Below are 20,974 nucleotides of genomic sequence, written 5' to 3' on the forward strand. Positions count from 1 at the left end.
TTCATGTGAAATTTTGAAGAAAAAAAAAAAGCTTCATCATGATGGGCACGCGCTTAATAGAACTTTACTAATAGCTTTAAACCATAATCACCTGCAGAGGGCAGTGTTGCCACAGCCCCCTGTGCAGTTCCTCCACCGCTTATCTTCCCTAAAAGGGGAACATCCTGTAAAATTTCTCCAAACTTTTGTTTTTGTAGAGTGTAATTATGCACATAAGATGTAATTCTTAGTATCAATGGGTGGAAACTTCCAGTTCAAAAGCAAAACCTATGGTAAAGGTCTGACACCCAAAACCGCATTTCATTTATTTTTAAGTTTTAATTTAGTTTTGAAAATATTTTCTAAGGGTATACAGGATGTTTGTGTGTTTTAAGCATGTCCAAAAGCAAACACAGATTTCTTTATGGCGGTTTCATTAACCCCATCCTTGCTCAAATTCATATTCCAATTCAGAGTTGGATTCTTTATGGATCTGCGTGAATACAACCCCTGGCAAAAATTATGGAATCACCGGCCTCGGAGGATGTTCATTCTGTTGTTTAATTTTGTAGAAAAAAAGCAGATCACAGACATGACACAAAACTAAAGTCATTTCAAATGGCAACTTTCTGGCTTTAAGAAACACTATAAGAAATCAAGAAAAAAGATTGTGGCAGTCAGTAACGGTTACTTTTTTAGACCAAGCAGAGGAAAAAAAATATGGACTCACTCAATTCTGAGGAATAAATTATGGAATCACCCTGTAAATTTCCATCCCCAAAACTAACACCTGCATCAAATCACATCTGCTCGTTGACATTAACCCTATGTCATGAAATTGACCCTATGTGTCTTTTTGCAAGGAATGTTTTCAGTTTTTGCTCTATGGCAAGATGCATTATCTTCTTGAAAAATAATTTCATCATCCTTAAACATCAGAAAAGTGTCCAAAATATCAACGTAAACTTGTGCATTTATTGATGATGTAATGACAGCCATCTCCCCAGTGCCTTTACATGACATGCAGCCCCATATCAATGACTGTGGAAATTTACATGTTGTCTTCAGGCAGTCATCTTTATAAATCTCATTGGAACGGCACCAAACAAAAGTTCCAGCATCATCACCTTGCCCAATGCAGATTCGAGATTCATCACTGAATATGACTTTCATCCAGTCATCCACAGTCCACGATTGCTTTTCTTTAGCCCATTGTAACCTTGTTTTTTTCTGTTTAGGTATTAATGGCTTTCATTTAGCTTTTCTGTATGTAAATCCCATTTCCTTTAGGCGGTTTCTTACAGTTCGGTCACATACGTTGACTCCAGTTTCCTCCCATTCGTTTTGTTGTGCATTTTCGATTTTTGAGACATATTAAGTTTTCTGTCTTGACGCTTTGATGTCTTCCTTGGTCTACCAGTATGTTTGCCTTTAACAACCTTCCCATGTTGTTTGTATTTGGTCCAGAGTTTAGACACAGCTGACTGTGAACAACCAACATCTTTTGCAACATTGCGTGATGATTTGCCCTCTTTTAAGAGTTTGATAATCCTCTCCTTTGTTTCAACTGACATCTCTCATGTTGGAGCCATGATTCATGTGAGTCCACTTGGTGCAACAGCTCTCCAAGGTGTGATCACTCCTTTTTAGATGCAGACTAACAAGCAGATGTGATTTGATGCAGGTGTTAGTTTTGGGGATGAAAATTTACAGGGTGATTCCATAATTTTTGCCAGGGGTTGTATTTGTGATGGATGTGTGCGACTTACAGATGCAAACATCACAAATGCGTTAGAGAGAAATGGATTGAAGTATGAAATCGCCCCCTCTTTCAAAGTAAGTTTTTCTCTTCATATAAGGTTAGATGTTCCAAGAGATTTTGTGGCGATTGTTTGGAGAAAAATCATTTAGCAGTAGAGCAATAAATGAAATTGATCATCAACTGCTTGGAAGAGGTAATGGCTGCAGTTTCAGGTGTACCAATAGGTCTTAACTTTAAATATTCATAGTTGCAGACACAAACCACTGATTGTTGTGATCAAGTCTTTGTGTACTTGCATGATGCAATATTTCATATTTCTCAGTTTGTCTCAAACGATTTGACCCATTTTTCCACCTGGTGTGGTGCACGTCCACAAATACTGTGTCAAGGGAGTTCCACAAGGCCACAGTGCAAGCATTTAGCACAGCTCAAAGCAATTTTAAAGTTTTATTTCCTTTTATATGAAAATGCATAGCGAAGTAACAGGCCAGTATATCAATGCCTTTGTAAACCCAAAATAAATTTAAGTTGGAATCCAGCACTTTATGTCCACTGTATGGCTGCAACAGTCTTCTAAACGGTAATTTATCTGAGCCATTATTTCACTTATTCACAATGCGCTCTCAAGGATGGTAAACAGTAGCGTAGCGTAGCGTAATCCACCTGAGTCAACCCACCCCAAAGCCAAAACCATGAGCTTCAAAGTACTACTAACTCTCACACCTTACTACTCACAACTAAATACAGTACATTCTAAGTGTCAAACCAAGAGTCACAGGGGACCCAATCATAATACGAAGCAGTAAGAAGCTGCATAAAATAAATGCTTATAGTATTTTCTGTATTGCGGAAAAGATTAAGGTACAAAAAAGCCATTTTATGAAGTTGTCCATTTTCTCCTCCAGTTATCCATCTTATTACCATGACATTGAAAATTACACAATGTGTTGACATAAATCAATTAAAGTGGAAAGATACTGGTACATGTGAACAGAACAGTCAACAAAAACACCAGCCAAAAGTCTAATTTTGGCAAGTAGCCATAAACACAGAAAACATTTATTATGCCAGAATGCACAGTAAACCCACAGACTCATGATAGGCAGTACACAGTCAGGGTGGGATGGACAGAAGCAAAACGGCAACAATGCCATTTTGAATTTTGTCAAGTAAATTCCGCCATGTGATCACTGGTGGGGTCACATTAGAAATTTTAAGTTTAGAGAAACATTCTCAGATTCAGAGTTTGGCAGCCTGCAAGGTTTCTGCATTTTCCTCATCCCCAGACTGCTTTGGGTTCCGATTTACAACCATCCAGGTATACTCACAAACTACCTGAAACAGCCAAAGTGCTTTGACTCTTTCTATAAACCATTGAAAATATTGAATTATGTTTATGCGATACAAATATGTGCATGTGGATGACGTTTTCAAAAAATTTTTTAATCTATACCATGCGTCACAATGAAAAAGAAAAAAAAAAAATCCTGTAGCTCAATATTTTCTATGTGGATGTGCTCATACAGTTACATGTCAAACTACCTGCAGACACACCGTACATCACACATCATGAGTAGTGTGCAAACATGCATCTGTGCATGTATGTGCCCACCACCTCGCACACAAGTCGGGCTGGTGAGATGGAAAAACACATTTTAAATTTGTGTGCGCGCACGCCATGTGTGGGTTCAGTTGTCAGATGTCTGCTGCTGCTCGGCATCCTCCTCAGCCTGCTCCTGTGATCCCCACAGCTGCAACAAACAGGGATGTCACCATCAATACAGCTTCAGAAGCACGGACAAAACTAAAACAAACTTCAATTCAGTGTCTGATGTGTGTGTGTGTGTGTGTGTGTGTGTGTGTGTATGCGAGCGAAAAGAGCATCGCAATTCATTTCATCTCAATCAGGATGGATGGACATATCTATTTTCTAAGCAATTTGCGATGCATTGTTACATCCCTCAGATTTTTATCTTCCAAACTGGTTTTACAATGTTCTTTGCCATTTCCCTTGGCCTACAAATGATGAACCAAACTGAAGGATTAAAGAAAGGATGCATGACAAGGTAGGATGTATTACAGTGTTTGTCTCAATAAGTAAAAAAAAAAAAAAAAGGGGGGAGACAAAACCTCAACAAAATAAAAAGTGACAGTGAAAGGTGACAGGATAAATCACAGCTGACAGGCAAGCAAAAGCACAAGTCATACTCACAGTCAGATTGTCACGGAGCAGCTGCATGATCAAGGTGCTGTCTTTGGCCGACTCAGAAGTTTGGCTGTCCATGCCTTTTAGAGCATCATCAAAGGCCTGGAATAGATGGAAGGGCAGCCGTCAGTACAGCCACAACCTGACTACAGGCTTGTAAAATGGGAAACAAAGTTGTATTTGGCCATATAAGCAGTAGACACTTTAAATGATCATCACAGTGTTTTTACTTTTTTCAAGAGTGAAGCATGTGCAGTATTCACTACTGGCTTTATAAATGAAAGGCAATAGTAGAAAAGAAAAAAAATGAAATTTCACTTGTAATTCAAGTTCTTACCTCTTTGGCCAATTTACAGGCCTCCTCTGGGTTATTGGCAATCTCGTAGTAGAAGACAGAGAAGTTGAGAGCAAGGCCTAAACGGATGGGATGTGTTGCATCCATATGGGCTTTACAGGTCTCACAGGCCTCACAGTAGGCATTTTTTGACTTCTCAACAATTGCTAACCACAAGACAGACCACACAAGAAACATATTACAAATAAATAAAAATTGACTGCGAACATTATTTCAGTGTTGATCAACATCAGCAAAATTTTGAAATGCTTGAGCTCTGTATCATGAACTCAAAAATACACAGAATAGGATGTGCCAGATGTTTAGTAATACCAGTGTATATACCCTAACAGCGGTGAGCAGCAGAGTCACTGTGTATGTCGTTGTCTCTGCGACCGCACTGTCACAGCCGCCATTGCCCCTCTCTGGCCATAATGCCCTGAAAAATTATTGTAAACTTGTGTTCCAGCTACTTTTGTATTATTTTGTCTGTAAACTTTTGCGAACGTCACATTATTCGAATCAAAGGTTGCAGAGCACTTGAAAATTCAACGAGCCCTTCAAAGCTTTGAAGCGATGTTTTACAGACTAACCTATGATACCTAGTTTGATCAAGGTACATATTAAGGCAACATCAGGTAATCAACTGTGGTGCTAACCAGTGGTCTTTCTAGTGTGACACACTCTCCAAGCTCTCTTTGAGCGTTTGATTTAAAGAAAATATCTTAGGCTGAAATCAAAAGAAGCGTGGGAGGAGGCCACAGGCACCATGTGCTCTAGGGTGGTGTTACAGAGTGGGAACAAGTATCTGGGCTTGTACTGGATCATCATGACTTTAGCAGAACTGCAGATTCAACTCAATCTCTATCATGTGCCATAAAATACATGAGCAGCGTGCACCCACTCTGACTAACTAAATACATAGATTTTACACCTTCTGTGCGATTCTTTTATTTAAATATTACCACTATCATTTTCTTGGTCACATTCATTAACTATATGCAACTCATGCTACATGGTCTTACTGTCACAAGAGATGGATGTAATGCAGATCTTAAGGACAGAAGAAGATTTTCACTTACCTTCCCTTTTGTCTTCATCAGCTACTTCAGCCATATAGCGGAAGTAGTCTCCTTTCATCTTCTGGTAGAAAACCTTGCCTTCATAATCCTTCTCGGTCTCAGAATTGGGAATCAGATACTTTTCCAGCAGGTCCTAAAGGTGAGGAGTCCAAAGTTGACATATGCAAATCAAATAAGGCAACACAGTACAGTACCACAAGAAGGTATGAACAAGCTGGTGTGCTAACAGCATTAAACAAGTACACAGTCAGCGTACACCAGCTTGGACTCCCAAAACTTCCCGTATATTTGCATTGTCAAGAGTGTCAGTAGCAAGGCCCAAGCAGAGGGTCACCCCTTTTGAGTCTGGTCTGCTTGAGGATTCTTCCTCAAATCAGAGGGAGTTTTTCCTTACCACTGTCACCTGTGTGCTTGTTCTAAGGGTTGGTAAGGTTAGACCTTACTTGTGTGAAGCGCTCTGAGGCAGCTTTGTTGTGATTTTGCATGATATAAATTAAATAAATTGAATTTTTTTTACACTTAGGTTAAAAAAAAAAGAATGCCACAGTGATTCTTACATTTACTTTGGGTTCCATCTCACTGGAGACTGTATGAAACCAAAAAATTTCACGTTATGTGTGGTCAACTTTATTTCAATTGTTAATATACAGTAAAACTCGCATATAACACATTCAGGTGTACCAGCAAATGTTGTCCGTCATAATCAAAAGCCGCTATATGTATGAAATGGACAAATTTTTTTCTAAGTCTGCTGTGGAGTGGTGCCTTAAAATTCTAAAGCCTGATTTATGCCTCTGCAACTCTTACCTCCGTGGCCATGCAATGACGTGGACGTGCGCGTGACCCTTCTCCGTCACGTATTTATGCAATTTGCTACAGGAACAACAGCTTTTTCTGGATCAATTTGTCCCTCAACGTGCTCACCTTCTTTATGTAATCATCAACCTCCAAACCAACAATATGGTATGTGTAATTTTCCTCCATGAATTGCGGGTCATTTGAGCGTCTTTTTATGACGACTCCATGTTGTAAAGTTGGTCTCATTTGTGGACTTTTCTGCCAAACGTATTTTATCCATGATCAAAATGTAATCGGCGGGCGCGCTGCAAAAACTTAAAATATGAGGGGAGAGGAAGGAGTGACAACGCAAAAGTGACAAATCATAGCCCTCTGTGGTCTCAGTTGTTCAGCAGGTGCACATCAGGCTCTGGGGAGGGTTCGCAACCAGGCAGAGAGAGGGCTGTGATCTAAAGCAGTTTGGTTCATCACACCCAAGGATGGGTGAGATACAGTGCTGGAAGCAAGCAGATTTTGTCAATCACCAGCCTTGAATTACACCCTGCCTTGTTTGGGTCCCGTGTTTGATTCCGTGTGGGGGAAAAAAAAAAGGACAGGCTTTAAATTAAGGAAATACAGTACCCACTTTCCTCAAATGGGTGAGTGTCAGTACTGAACTTCATTTCATATTTCTGTTACTGGGCATGCCCAGACTGCTTTGTCCGATATATGCGAGGGGTTTTTAAATGGAAATGCATTGCGATCGGAGAGGAAGTTTTGTCCCATGCGAGAGAAAATCCATTATACAATACAAAATCCGTTATATACGGTGTTTATTACATGGAAAAACATACAAAAGCATTGGGACTTTTGCCTGGTGAGTGTGAATATCCAGCTTATACAATGACTGTTTAGGTGAGTTTTACTGTACACCCATTCCTGTAATTCTGGCCTGCAACACATTCCTATGAAAGTTGTGACTGGGCAATACAGGGCTAGTAACAAAAAATAATAAATAAAAATTAAAACTAGAGCACTGTACACGAAGAGCGCAAACCTCCGCCAACATTAGTTTTCCAGTTCCACAATTTTTTTACCTTGGGGAAAAAAAATTTCAAAGGTCAAACTCCTGTTAGAAGTGGCTTTTCATAAGCTAAAACATAATACAAACTATTGACCAAAAGGGTTGTTCAATGCTAAATATCAAATATCCATTAAATCCACATCACGTGGATTAAACAGAGGACATGCAGGTGGTTGGTGTGACAGAGGAAGATACAGAGGACAGGGTGAGATGGAAACGATTGATCTGCTGTGGCGACCCCTAACGGGAACAGCCGAAAAACAAAGAAGAAGATGTGGATCAAACAGTCTATTCACTGAGAGTGCCAGTTTGCACCTCATTGTCACAAATGAGAGTGATTAAGGCACTTCTGATTGAGATAAAATGCAAAGTGTACATCAGATGGGCTTTTCAATATTAATTTCAAATGTCACCAAAATCCATGATCCAGATCAAACTTTTCAGGCAACAGTGAGTGCCAGTCTGCACCTCACTTTCAAATGTAAGAGTGATTGGGGCATGTTTGATTAAGATATAATGTATACATTAAATGGAGGTTTTCAATGTCAAATTTAAAAAGGCCACAAAATCTGTAATCTGGATCAGATCCAGATCAAACTTTGTCAGTTGATAAAGGATACCATCCTACATAACACTCAAATGTGATTTTTTTTTTTTTTTTTTTGACAGTTGTGAATTTTTGAAAATTCGTTCAATGTTAAAGATAGGGATTTCTCCAATTTTCCAAGATTTTTCCTGAGTTTGACCTTGAAAATGGAATCAGTTCTTGCCTATGAGGATATGAATCTTCTGTAAAATGTCGTAATATATGAAAACTTGTGGGATCTAGACTGTTCACAAACAAACAGACAAACAAGCAGGGGCAAAAACATAACCCCCGCCCAACTTCATTGGAAGAGGTAATAATAATCAATGTTATTTTAACAGAAGATTGTTATGATTTGGGTAAAAAAAAAAAAGTATCCACAAAAGGCTGAGTCTTTGAGAGGAGTGAAGACAGGCAAAGGATCCCTAGTTTATCAACAAATGAAAGAGAAAATTATTGAAATGTTTAAAAAGAATGTTCCTCAGAGAAAGACAGGAAGGCATTTGTGTATTTCTTCATCTACAGTGCATAACTAGTAAAAGTAGAGGCTTATCAGCTATACAGACCAGGTAGACGAGAGACGTGTGGAACCACACATCTGGCTCTCTCAGTTTCCTTCTCCTCCCTGTGCCACTTCATGACACAGAACCAAACTAAGCATGCAGTCAAAGTTCTTCTGCTGTGGATTTTGAGGAGGAAACTGGAGCAATCTGAATTGTTCAGCAGCTGATGGATGAATATGGGGGTGTGTGTGGAGAATTCGCCTCATTCTCAACGTGACAGAACATAATGATGCACTGTTACGCGCAATAGCGCAGAACATTATTCTTAACCATGCATAATGGTTCCTGATAATTCACCAGCAACACGTGCCATTAATCGTTAACGCGTGGTAAGAGGTTGCAGTAGTTCCTGAGGACACCTGACGCCAATGCCTCAAATCATCATAATCGTGATCAGCAGCCAATGTATACTTTGTGGCATTTGTGACTTGTCGTTATGTGTAAACGTAGCATTAAAGTGCTTGGTGGTGCTGATTTTTACTGAGCGGTATAAATCAAAGTTATTATTTCCCCTCACCACACAATACAGATATACTCAATTTTTTGAAAAAAGAATTGAAAGTTATAAACTTAGGTCTGCTTTGGTTTATTTGTATTACTTTATGAAACTGACAAGCCATTTTATTCACTAGTACTGTTCATATTATTTAATACAACAAACCATGAAAAAAAAAATATATATATATATAACAAACCATTTAAAATATTAAACATTAACAACTTGTTTTCATTTTTTTTTTTTTAAGAACAAAGGAATGCAAAGTTACATTTGTCTTCACTTTGTTTTGGCGACCCAAGACGTAAAACAGGGATCTAAGCTGAACCATGAGTTTTGTGATCCCCCTAATGTATATCTATAAATGAACTGAAATTGACCACACAATACATCAAATATCTCAGGTTCATACTGTCTGCAATGAAATAAAAGTCAAAGTAAGAATCAGTGGGGGGTTTTTGCGCAAGCATTTCCCAAGTTTTTCTGATTTGGGGTTTGCAGTTGGACAGCAACAAATTTTGCAATTTTGTTTTTCTACACCCCCATAATGCAGTCAAAATTAAACAACCAAGATGTGTGTAATATATAGATTCATAGCTTTAATTTTCAGAGATCAAGCTGCAGCACAATAAAGGATTAAAACCTCATTAAGAGGGAGGTGATGGTCTAGTGGTTAAGTGTTGGGCTTGAAACCAGACGATCCTCGGTTCAAATCCCAGCCTAACCAGAAAATCATGAAGGGCCCTTGGGCAAGGTCCTTAATCCCCTAGTTGCTCCTGGTGTGTAGTGGGCGCCTTGCATGACATCGGGGTGAATGTGAGGCATTGATAAAGCACTTAGAGCGTCTGTTGCAGATGGAAAAGCGCTACATAAATGCAGTTCATTAAGTGTACTAAGATTACTGGTATGAAAGTGTTTACAAAGTACTCACAATACACACAAAATACTGTGTGAGCAAGTTACAAAACTGTATCAAACGTATAAAAGAAAACTGTTCAACCAGGCTTGAGGCAAGCGCCTTCACGCAAACTACATCTGAAATTTCCTTTTCTGTGCAGTCAACCAAGAAGCTGTAGAACTGGTGATACAACAGTTTCTTTAGTCACAGCCATCACAGAAGGCTTCAATTTCAAAGTTGTCATGGGTGATGAATTGTATTAACAACTAGCAAAGTACCCATCCTTCGGACAGTGAAGAAAGAGTGCACTAATCGTGAGTCACTGACCCGGGAAAGTGTGCAGCAGTATACTGAGACAGCATATTAGCTTCCAAAAGAAAGCTTTTAAAGCATTTTGAAGTAGCAGCTATAACAGACACACTGAGCTCTTATTTAAGGTTAAACTTCATCTTTTTTTAAGTCCTAATAATTATGAAATGACTGACTCTGTAGTGTAATGAAAATGGATGAAACTTTAATTTTTTTGATTATGTTATGAAGTAGTCAAAATTTAACCTATCACAACACCAGGTGGCAGTAAAAGACATTTGCAGCAGTAACAGCGCCACCTAGTGTATACTGAAGTATGATGGGAATGAGATAATAAATTATGAGAATGCACGAAATTCAAAGCAAGACTGGAAAAAAGCGTAACAAAAACATGCTGACATTTGTCTGCAGTAATTAAGAAGCAATGCTTTCACAAAACTATTGTGTTTTTATGCTTTTTTTGGGGGGAGGGGGGACTGCCCGAGCACTATTTTTGGCATCAAACGGGGTCCGTAGCGCCCGAACCATCATAGCGAGCGCAAATGTGATGGCAGATTTGTAATCTGTGGATTTTTTGCCCTAGAAAACATTTTCAGATCATTTTCAATGACCCACCTTGATGAAATATGGACGAAAAAAGTAGTGCTCAGTGACAATGCATTGAATGTCATACATGGAGGCTGGACGGATTCATACTCGCTTGGCGAGAAGGCCATCTCGTGGAAATTGGCGGTATATCACAGATCGCGGTTCTAATTAACTGCAAAATGTGGGCAATGAAGGGGATTTGTGAAAGAGACATGATGTGCGTCCGTAACTCCAGAGGATATGGGAAGATCGAGAGCGTAGAGATGATGTGTGAGGTGAACAGATCCAGAGAACATTGAGAACAAAAAAAATGGTTCCACGCTTAGTATATAAATAATCCTTATATTCAGTTCATTGCGGAGCAGGTAGGTGTGCAGAAGCAGAATCACAAAATTTCACTGTCCAAATGTTTTTGCACCTGACAGACTAATTTTTTTTATATCTGCTAGCTACAATAGATAATGTGCAGTGGCGTCCCACGCAACACGCAGTTTTGTTTACTAAGCCATATTGGACAGCCAGCTTGGGGTACACACACACAGCAGACCAATGCTGGATGTATGTTGACAGCCAAGCTAATTTGTTCAATATGGCTAAAGCGCCCGATCCTGGACATCAGAAGAGAAAATACAGAGAATCAGCATGGATCCCTAAAATATTTCCCTCACAAGTTTACCAGTTTTATCAATTTTGAGCAGAAGCCAGACGTGCAGTGTTCAGACATCCCAAGTAGTAAAACTCACCTAAACCGTTGTCATATAAACCGGATATTTGCAGTCACCGGACAAAAGCAAAAACATCTCAGTATTTTTGTATGGCTTTCCATGTAATAAACACTGTATATAACAGATTCTTTATAACAGCTTTTCACTCACATTGGACAAAACTCCTGTCTGATCACAGTTCATTTCCATTAAAAACCCTAGCATGTACCGGACAGAGCAATCTGGACATGCACAGTAAGAGAGGTACAAAATTAAAGTTCAGCACTGACACTCACCGATTCGAGGAAAGTGGGTCCCATATTTCTGTGATTAAAAGACCGGCTGTTTATTTTCTTTTTTTTTTAAACTGTGCTCAGACACGGGACCACAGTCTGACTCACCTACTAAATCGTACCCCACAAAAGCCTGTGATTTACTTTACTGGTTTCATTCTTTTCTCAGACAAAAGCATAATCCAGAAAAATTGGAATAAAATACCACAGAGAACTTTAAAATTGGCACTTTTCACTCCATGTTGGTATAAATTGTGTAGACAGACGTAAATAAAGCGAAAGAGCACATTTGCCATTCATGCAATGAGGAAGTTGTCATCCAGATAGACACATGACCACATATCAGGTGATCTGTGATGACACCTGCACACCATCTATAAAGGGTCAGGGAGAAGCTGGAGTCTATCCCAGCAGTCATAGGGCGTGAGGCGGGGTACAACCTGGACAGCATGTCAGTCTATCACAGGGTCACACATATAGACAGACAAACTATTCACACACACAGCTGTGTGTGTTCATACCAAGGATGGTACTTAAGAGAACTGCTTAAATAATAAAACAAGTTGGACCAAAATCATACATAAAAACATTATTGGACATCCTGTCGTAATTTGCAGTTTTTTATTTCCAAAATTCTCATTTAAAACAACCGCTCTGTCACCAATATGGTTGCTCCAACTCATTCTTTTCCCATGTACCACACATTTACACCATTTCCCCCTTTCATCTAATCTTACCTGAACTTCATCACAGGTTTTATCTAACTCGTCCTTAATCGTTGTTCTGTAGAAGGCAACTGCCTGCGTTAACTTGTCGTCATCCCTCTGGGATATGCCGTACATTGCCCTCCAGGAAGACCGTCTAGTTCCCACCACATTTTTGTAAGCAACAGAGAGCAGGTTCCGCTCTTCATTGGTGAGGGCTAACTCTGTTTCTACAGCCTCCTTCATGTGTTTAGCCATATCTTCATAGCGTTCAACCTGCTCGGCTACTCTGGCTTTGCACACCAGAGCCTCCTTCTTTTCCTTCTTGTCTGCCATCGCTCCTGTAGGGGTGGAGAATAAGGGAATGAGGTCAGGGAGACAGGACTTTCAAAAATGGCAAGAGATGGAGAATCATGGAAGGACTGTCATAATGGTATGCTCAGTCTCTTGGAAAACTTGGGAAAATATTTTGGTGCCAAATGCTCTTGAGTGCAATGTCTGCAGATAAGACTTTTGTTTTGACAATGTTTAGCTTTGATGTACCACATCAACTGAAAAAGCAACTTTGTTTTGCCCCTGTAATATTCCAGAGATGTGGTTGCCACCTGCTGGATATGGTACCTGCCTTCACGCAGGTACCAAGCGGTGTCAACCAAGCAGTAAACTTCGATGGCCTCAGGTGAAGCTCTATCAGAAGAAGAAAAGTTACAGTTTCTTGAGTGGCCACTTGAGGGGGGCTCCGTCCAACCGTCCCCATAAAAAAAAGTTTATCATCATTGCCCGCATGCCAAGATTGGCTTGCATCAGTTTTATTTATTTATTTATTTATTTTTGCCAAATTTCATTGACGGCGATACAGCTTGGGCAAGAACCAGTGTTGCCGACTGAACAGTCCCCTCTAAAAATCAGTCCGCCCTGCCTTTACTGTGCAGGTGTCTGAGACTGAATGAGTCTAACTCTCTACACCCAAAGCGATCAAAGTAATAATGTGATTATTAACCATCAGGTGACAAATTAAAATCTCTTAAATCATTCTAAAGTCAGTTTTAAAAAGAAACAAGGCGATAATCCGTGACTCACTACTGACGCTCCGAAATGACGGCACAGCAGCACGTCAGACTCAGACGTGCTGCTGTGGCACTCTGATCGGTCCCCCGTCTTTTATTATGAAATAATGCTGAATTTATGTGGAAATGATTGTTGTACAAAACCTTCAGATATCTGTCGCTGAGATAGATGATGATTCGAGTGCAGTTTATGTAGAAATAAGGTGATAATCGGTGAATCACTGTTGATGATACGAAATGACGCATGGGCAGTGAAGGCAGGGCAGATCAGTTTTTAGGGGGACCGTTCGGTCAGCGACACCAGCACATCTGCTAGGTGGTGAGTATGCTTTGGCTGAAGACGACCGAAGTTAACCGAGCTGGGCCCAGAACTTGTCGTTTGCTGTCACTGAACACACAAGGACGATTACCTACAAGGCCAAGAAGCAGAAGCCATGGAACGGGGTGAGCGAACCCCCCAAGGTGACCATGAGCGATATTTACAGCCAGGATGCATGAGGTATGGTGGACAATGGAGGTAACTTGGACGCCAAGTATGACAGTTGCAAGATGAGTTTTTCCTTGTCTGCTTCCTCATCCTCGAGAATAAATTTAACTGAGTGCACAAACTTATGTTAATTCATATTACAAGGGGAAGTTTCATTTCCCAACTCAAAAATTTTACTGCGTTGTTTTGTTCTCTGTTTCTAAGAAAAAAAATTCACACTCCACTTTTTTTCTGATGCCAAGGATGATAAACTAATGTTTTCTTATGGGGCCTAACTCAGTATCCCTTCGATGCAGCTGCTAACTGTTGTGGAGGTTGTGTTTGTTTGGAGTATTTTATTACAAACACATGGCTTGTTGTGCAGCAACATATCCTTAACAGATCTTCTAAGTAGATATCCCTGCTGCAATATTTGCGCCGAGTAAAATTCTCATGGTATTTAATGTTATACACTAATGACCTTAGCACTTTTAGCAGCTGTGAGTAGCCTCACCCGTTAGCTTCCATTAATGTATGATTACTGAGCAAAGAAGCAGCTCATAACTTTTAATGTTCAACACCAAAGTAAATAGAAGCACCACCTCACAGACCACAAAAATATGATTTAATAAACACCTGAACCGAGCAGAACTGTTAGCTTGGGTAGTCTGGACTCGTAGAGAGGGGCGTGTTCAGGCTTCTTTCATCACGTACTGAGTCACCCACGCTCCACCCCTTTGTGCATTTATGACTTCATCGTTAATCAGTGCAGTCGCTGCTGTGAACACGGCGATGCCCGCACATGGGCTTCATAAAGGTTGTTAGAAATTTTATGGGTGATGTCACTCAGGCTTTGTCCAGTATATATACCACAGGTCTCAAACTCGTTCCAGAAAGGGCCGAGAGGGTGCAGGCTTTCTTTGCAACCACCCACTCCACCAAGTGATCTCACTGATTGACTGATTCCACCTGCTCAAAGTGATGTTAATCAGTGAAATCACCTGGTAGAGTGGGTGGTTGTAAAGAAAGCCCGCACCTTCTCGGCCCTTTATGGAAGGAGTTTGAGATCTCTGATATATGCAGTCTATGGTGTCAAGTGTCAACTAATAAATTAAGCCATCAACAGAGGACAAACACGCTGACCACAATGGTAGGAAATATAATACATGGGGAAACTACAACTGGAACTAAAGACTGGACTGAACATGTGGTTGGGGATGACTTTTTTTTTTGGCTGTATTGATAATTGAAGCTGGCAACCTCAAAGCACTACTTCACAACCTTCACAATATTGTGCTGCAGTCAAGGTTCTAGCCATGGTGGGTAGTTCTAGGCGGTATCGCCTGGTGTCGCAGACCGAAGCCCCCCCCAAAAAAAATTGGTCTGCCCTGCACTGCGCATGTGTCATTTTGTATCAACAGTGATTCACTGATTATCGTGTCATTTGGGACCACAACAGCTCGTCTGAGATGGAGTCTCTTCACCCAAAGTGATCAAAGGGAATAATGGGATTATTAACAACCAGATGACAAGGTAAAATCTGTTAACGTACAACCCCTGGCAAAAATTATGGAATCACCAGCCTCTGAGGATGTTCATTCAGTTGTTTAATTTTGTAGAAAAAAAAGCAGATCACAAACATGACACAAAACTAAAGTCATTTCAAATGACAACTTTCTGGCTTTAAGAAACACTATAAGAAATCAAGAAAAAAAGATTGTGGCAGTCAGTAACGGTTACTTTTTTAGACCAAGCAGAGGAAAAAAAATATGGAATCACTCAATTCTGAGGAAAAAATTATGGAATCATCCTGTAAATTTTCATCCCCAAAACTAACACCTGCATCATATCAGATATGCTCGTTAGTCTGCATCTAAAAAGGAGTGAACACACCTTGGAGAGCTGTTGCACCAAGTGGACTGACATGAATCATGGCTCCAACACGAGAGATGTCAATTGAAACAAAGGAGAGGATTATCAAACTCAAACTACTGGTAGACCAAGGAAGACATCAAAGCGTCAAGACAGAAAACTTAAAACAATATGTCTCAAAAATCGAAAAATGCACAACAAAACAAATGAGGAATGAATGGGAGGAAACTGGAGTCAACGTCTGTGACCGAACTGTAAGAAACCGCCTAAAGGAAATGGGATTTACATACAGAAAAGCTAAACGAAAGCCATCATTAACACCTAAACAGAAAAAAAACAAGGTTACAATGGGCTAAAGAAAAGCAATCGTGGACTGTAGATGACTGGATGAAAGTCAGATTCAGTGATGAATCTCGAATCTGCACTGGGCAAGGTGATGATGCTGGAACTTTTGTTTGGTGCCGTTCCAATGAGATTTATAATGATGACTGCCTGAAGAGAACATGTAAATTTCCACAGTCATTGATGATATGGGGCTGCATGTAAGGTAAAGGCACTGGGGAGATGGCTGTCATTACATCATCAATAAATGCACAAGTTTACGTTGATATTTTGGACAATTGAAAGGATGTTTGGGGATGTTTCAAGATGATAATGCATCTTGCCATAGAGCAAAAACTGCGAAAACATTCCTTGTAAAAAGACACATAGGGTCAATGTCATGGCACAGGGTCAGTGTCAACGAGTAGATCTGATATGATGCAGGTGTTAGTTTGGGGGATGAAAATTTACAGGGTGATTCCATAATTTTTTCCTCAGAATTGAGTGATTCCATATTTTTTTCCTCTGCTTGGTCTAAAAAAGTAACCGTTACTGACTGCCACAATCTTTTTTTCTTGATTTCTTATAGTGTTTCTTAAAGCCAGAAAGTTGTCATTTGAAATGACTTTAGTTTTGTGTCATGTCTGTGATCTGCTTTTTTTCCTACAAAATTAAACAACTGAATTAACATCATCCGAGGCCAGTGATTCCATCATTTTTGCCAGGGGTTGTAGACCTGCATTGAAATAAATGTGGTCAGATTTCAGAAAGAAATAGCTGATATGTATTTATAAGACCCTTGTGAATGCAGTAAAGTAAATCTGTAAACCCAAATTTGTAATTCAGCGGAGAAATCTTCGTTTAAAAATGACAAATTTGCAGCTAAAATTTAGCCCTCTGTGAAAAGTTTGTACAGCTGTATCATTTCCATGACCTCAGGGACAAGACGACGCGCTCCCGCCTTCAGTCATTGATTTTATCTGTTAGTACTGTTACTTATACACGTCCTGGTTTCAACATCCAAAAGTAAGCTGCAATGAATGTGAGATACAGATCTGTGTGCTCAGATCAGCAACGACATCGACAGCGGGCGCCGTTCTTCCTCTCCTGCTCTCTGTTTTAATGCGAAGCGGCCGGTACACCTCGTTGCTGCAAGGACAGACTTCTTGCGGCAAAATCCACAGCACCGCACGTCTCGGCAATCGGAGCCCCAGAGCTCCATGGACGCTGAGAGAGGTTTATATATTTTTAATGACTGGGATTCTTTGCGGGTCTCGCCTCCATATCCCGCGATGGTACCGGAGGCGAAAGACAGTAGATTTTCATTGCGACACCACTCAATCAAACGGGCGTATGAAAAAGTCCCCCAAAATAATTTTCAAGCACAAATAAAAGAAATGTGTACTCACCAAACGTGCCGCAAGACAATATGAAGTTGTAAAAAAAGTAGATCCTTCCGTATAAGACAAGAAAAAGGTGCAGATGCAAACTGACGTAAATCCACAAATTACAATTGGCGCAATGCATGCTGGGAGAGGGTCTTGTCCGTGAAGTCTCGGCAGCGTCCATGATGAGAGGGACAATTTGCGGAGGGCTAAATGTTAGCTGTAAATTTGTCATTTTCAAATGAAGATTTCTCCGCTGAATGACAGATCTGGGCTTGCAGATTTACTTTACTACATTCAGAAGGATCTCATGTGTAAATGTAAGTCATTTTTTGTTCAAAAAAATTTGACTGCATTTTTTTTCAATACAGGTCTCCTTTAAATCATTCTAAAAATCAGTTTTAAGCAGAAATAATAATCTGTGAGTCGCTACTGAAGCTCTGAAATGACGGAGGAGCAGCAGACGCTGCAGCTAGCAGCTCATGCTGCTGTGGCGCTTTGATCACTTCCTGTCTTTTATTATGAAATCATGCTGAATTTATGTGGAAATGATTGTTATATAAAAGCTTCAGATATCTATTGCTAAGATAGATTATGAATGGAGTAGTTTTAAGCAGAAAGGAGGTGATAATCGGCAAAATGGTGGTGACGCTCATAAATGACGCATATGCAGCGACAGCAGGTGGTCAGATTTTTAAGGGGACCGTTCAGTCTGCGACACCGGTACTGTAAATTTCCAATTGGTGTCGCAGACTGAACAGGGGAGTCCAGAGCTCAATTCTCCCATGGGGAGAAGACGACTTTGTTTAGTCACTCCCTTCGTATCGACCAACATTTCATCTTTCAGTTATTTTTTTGGTTCATGTATCTGTGGAAGATTTGGGTTATTTGGGGGGCTAGTAGGCTTAGGGGTAAGGTATCACATGATCGTCGTAATAATAACTGACCAGCCCATACAGGTGCGACGATTTACCCAAAGTGACCTCCAACGACAGACCCAAACTGATCCAAATATGACTAAATGAAGTATTTTATTTATTTTTGGAAATGCGTACCATCTCAAAACAGTACATTAAAAGCAAACGGCACCTACCTTTGCAGACGTATAGCGGGACGCACTGCTGCCTCGTCAGGGCTCGTAACATCAAATATCAAAGTCCAGAGTCCGTTATATGTACCCCCCCTCTCGCTCCCCAAGAATTGCCAGTACTCAAACTTACTTTAACATCCCTTGTTTATTGCTTCAGCATTCTGAAGAGGCAGCGAGACAGAGTGCGCTGTCTATTAATGTACCATTTTGAGAACAGTGTGCATTTCCGAAAATAAATAAGAGTACTTCATTTAGTCATATTTGGGTCAGTCTGGGTCCGTCATTGGAGTCACTTTGGGTCAGTCTGGGTAAATCATCGCACCCACCCATACTTACCATTGCCAATATCCACAGCCTTTAATATAACTGTGGTTGTAAAAGGTAAACGTGACCTTATGTATCAGTTTGTCTATCAGCATTTTGACATTTTTAAATGTCTGTTTTTGATAACTTGAGAAATCTTGTTTCTGACACAAGAAAACAGTTTTCCCCCTAATTAAAACTGATCAAATGAAAATGATGACCCTGCCAAACCTGTGTATTAGTTGCGCTTAGTTTACCACGAAGGTGGTCAACTTGTTGGGTCACTTTGGGGAGGACAAAAAAAAGGGGGGGTCGTTTGCAGTTGCCTTAATCCCGTGAAGGTATGTAAACAAATTTAAATACATAATTTACAGAAATTTAAGAAATTGTAAAGCTGTTCTTTATTGATTAAAAATAGCCTGAAAGCAACATTTAAGAAAAAAATGGCGCGGCAGATTTGGCAACACGTAGACACCTGCGCCCTTCTGAGGAATGTCCGCCGCCCAGAACACACCTGACAACTCTACCCCCACAGTCAGGTACAGACAGCTACACATGCCATTTCTCCTCAGTATGACCACCATGTAGTATTCGCAGACATAAATCAGAGCAGAGTTTAACAGTAAGAGCGCTGAGACAGTTCCGTCCACAGTTGACGCCCTTTCGCTTCCCGGAAACAGCGCGAAACACAGCACTTTGTTAAGCATTAACAATTAGCTTCCGCTCGCATTAATTACACATTAGGTTCTTACACGCTCTTTGATAAACCCGAGCGAGTTAAAAATCAAATACCGTCAAATGACAAAAAGCGCTTCCCCATTCAGTTTTCGCCACACAATGAGCGGCGGAGCATCCTCGGGGTTTCTGTTCCGCTGTCGCAACTACAGCCGTTTGTAAGGAACTTAAAACCCACGGAAGCACCAAAAACAGGACGTTTTCTACGACAGCTACTACTAAAAAAAAAAAAAAAAAACTGGGGCAAAACTCACCTGAGAAGGTTGTAAAACGGCGCTATTTCGAACACGAAGCGCACAGTGGAGAAATGCTGCTGCTCTGTTCCACGGGGTTTCCTCCAAACTCCGACACAGCAGCAGGGTGGCCCGCAAACCGCTGACGTCACGACGGCGTTGCTGGGACAACTAAATAAATAGTTGATCAAAACTTGTAGGGAGCTTGGCGGCTGACACAGGGATATCAACGTTGTATGATACATTAATTTATTTGAAGACAAGATAATTTTCTTGTGTAATTTAAATTGAATAGTTTTCCCCAATGCTGCTGAAGCAAGGGCGCCCCGTGCTGGAGGAGGGTGGCATGGGCCGCCCCCCAATGAAATAATTGTCAGAAAGAAATTGACCATGCAATCTGATGAAAGTTGTTTTTGCAACTGCATCATAACTTACTGTCTCATACATTTTTTGCATCCATAAATTCTATTATTCTATGGAATATAAATACACCTTAAATTATACAGGAAGTTGTAGAGCCTTTATCGACTCGTTCAAATCCTCGTCCTATTTGAGGCTATGATTCAAAGAATATCAGATACTACTTTTAAATAATGTAAAATACTGCATACTAGACATAAATGTGTCAGTTTTGTCAGTTTAAGCAACACACCTTTGATTTTTCTGTACTTACCTATAATCAGTGATAATCATTCTACCCTTACAAACAAATAATTTTGTCCTTTTTTTCTTGTTGTTGGAGGTTTTTTTTTTTTTTGGAGGGGGGGGGGAGCGACTATTTAGGAATCAATCAGTTTATCCATCCATGAATCTTGTAACCCCAACTCCACCTAGGCCGTTTAGTGGATTTCAAGGTAACAGGTAATTTTTTATTGAACAATGAACAACAAAAGCAGCTGTTGAATCTTCACTGAAAGTTTACACACTCTACATTTGAATACTTAGTATGAGTACTAACATCAGTTAGTAAATACTGCCCAACGATTACTGAAGTACATAAAAGACGCAAGAAAGCGAGCAGTAGAGAAACGGTTCAGACGTATTACGCAGCCACCAATGTTACCTGTCCATTGATATGGTAAACCAATGATGCATATGCACATACCCATGTATGCTAACCCCCCCACCCCTTCTCCT

General features: G+C 40.2%; 1 protein-coding gene across 3 annotated transcripts; it reads right to left on the reverse strand.

Moving 5' to 3' along the window:
- Window positions 1-2,169: 2,169 nt before the first annotated feature.
- Window positions 2,170-19,994, reverse strand: LOC117501419 (14-3-3-like protein). 3 transcript variants are annotated; one of them, XR_004558030.1, is made up of 7 exons: window positions 19,859-19,994; window positions 12,399-12,706; window positions 5,364-5,496; window positions 4,285-4,448; window positions 3,954-4,049; window positions 3,050-3,492; window positions 2,170-3,016 (listed from the first exon to the last, which is right to left on the reverse strand). XR_004558030.1 is itself a non-coding variant. In XM_034160301.1 (6 exons), the coding sequence occupies exons 2-6, from the start codon at window positions 12,699-12,701 to the stop codon at window positions 3,430-3,432; spliced, it is 759 nt and encodes a 252-aa protein (XP_034016192.1). In that variant the 5' UTR covers window positions 12,702-12,706; window positions 19,859-19,994; the 3' UTR covers window positions 2,170-3,429. The 3 variants fall into 3 exon arrangements, 1 of the variants encoding a protein (XP_034016192.1); XR_004558029.1 differs by having other exon boundaries at window positions 2,170-2,471; window positions 2,538-3,492; XM_034160301.1 differs by having other exon boundaries at window positions 2,170-3,492.
- Between the last annotated feature and the right edge of the window lie 980 nt (window positions 19,995-20,974).

The sequence above is a fragment of the Thalassophryne amazonica genome, chromosome 20, assembly GCF_902500255.1.
Source record: "Thalassophryne amazonica chromosome 20, fThaAma1.1, whole genome shotgun sequence".
Lineage (NCBI taxonomy): Eukaryota > Metazoa > Chordata > Actinopteri > Batrachoidiformes > Batrachoididae > Thalassophryne > Thalassophryne amazonica.

Coding starts and splice junctions, on each gene's coding strand:
- LOC117501419 (XM_034160301.1), bottom strand. CDS start 12,701: ATGGCAGACAAGAAGGAAAAGAAGGAGGCTCTGGTGTGCAAAGCCAGA. Junction 5,497..12,398: donor AAACCTGTGATGAAGTTCAG/GTAAGATTAGAT, acceptor CCTCACCTTTAG/GACCTGCTGGAAAAGTATCT. Junction 4,449..5,363: donor TGATGAAGACAAAAGGGAAG/GTAAGTGAAAAT, acceptor TCTTGTGGTTAG/CAATTGTTGAGAAGTCAAAA.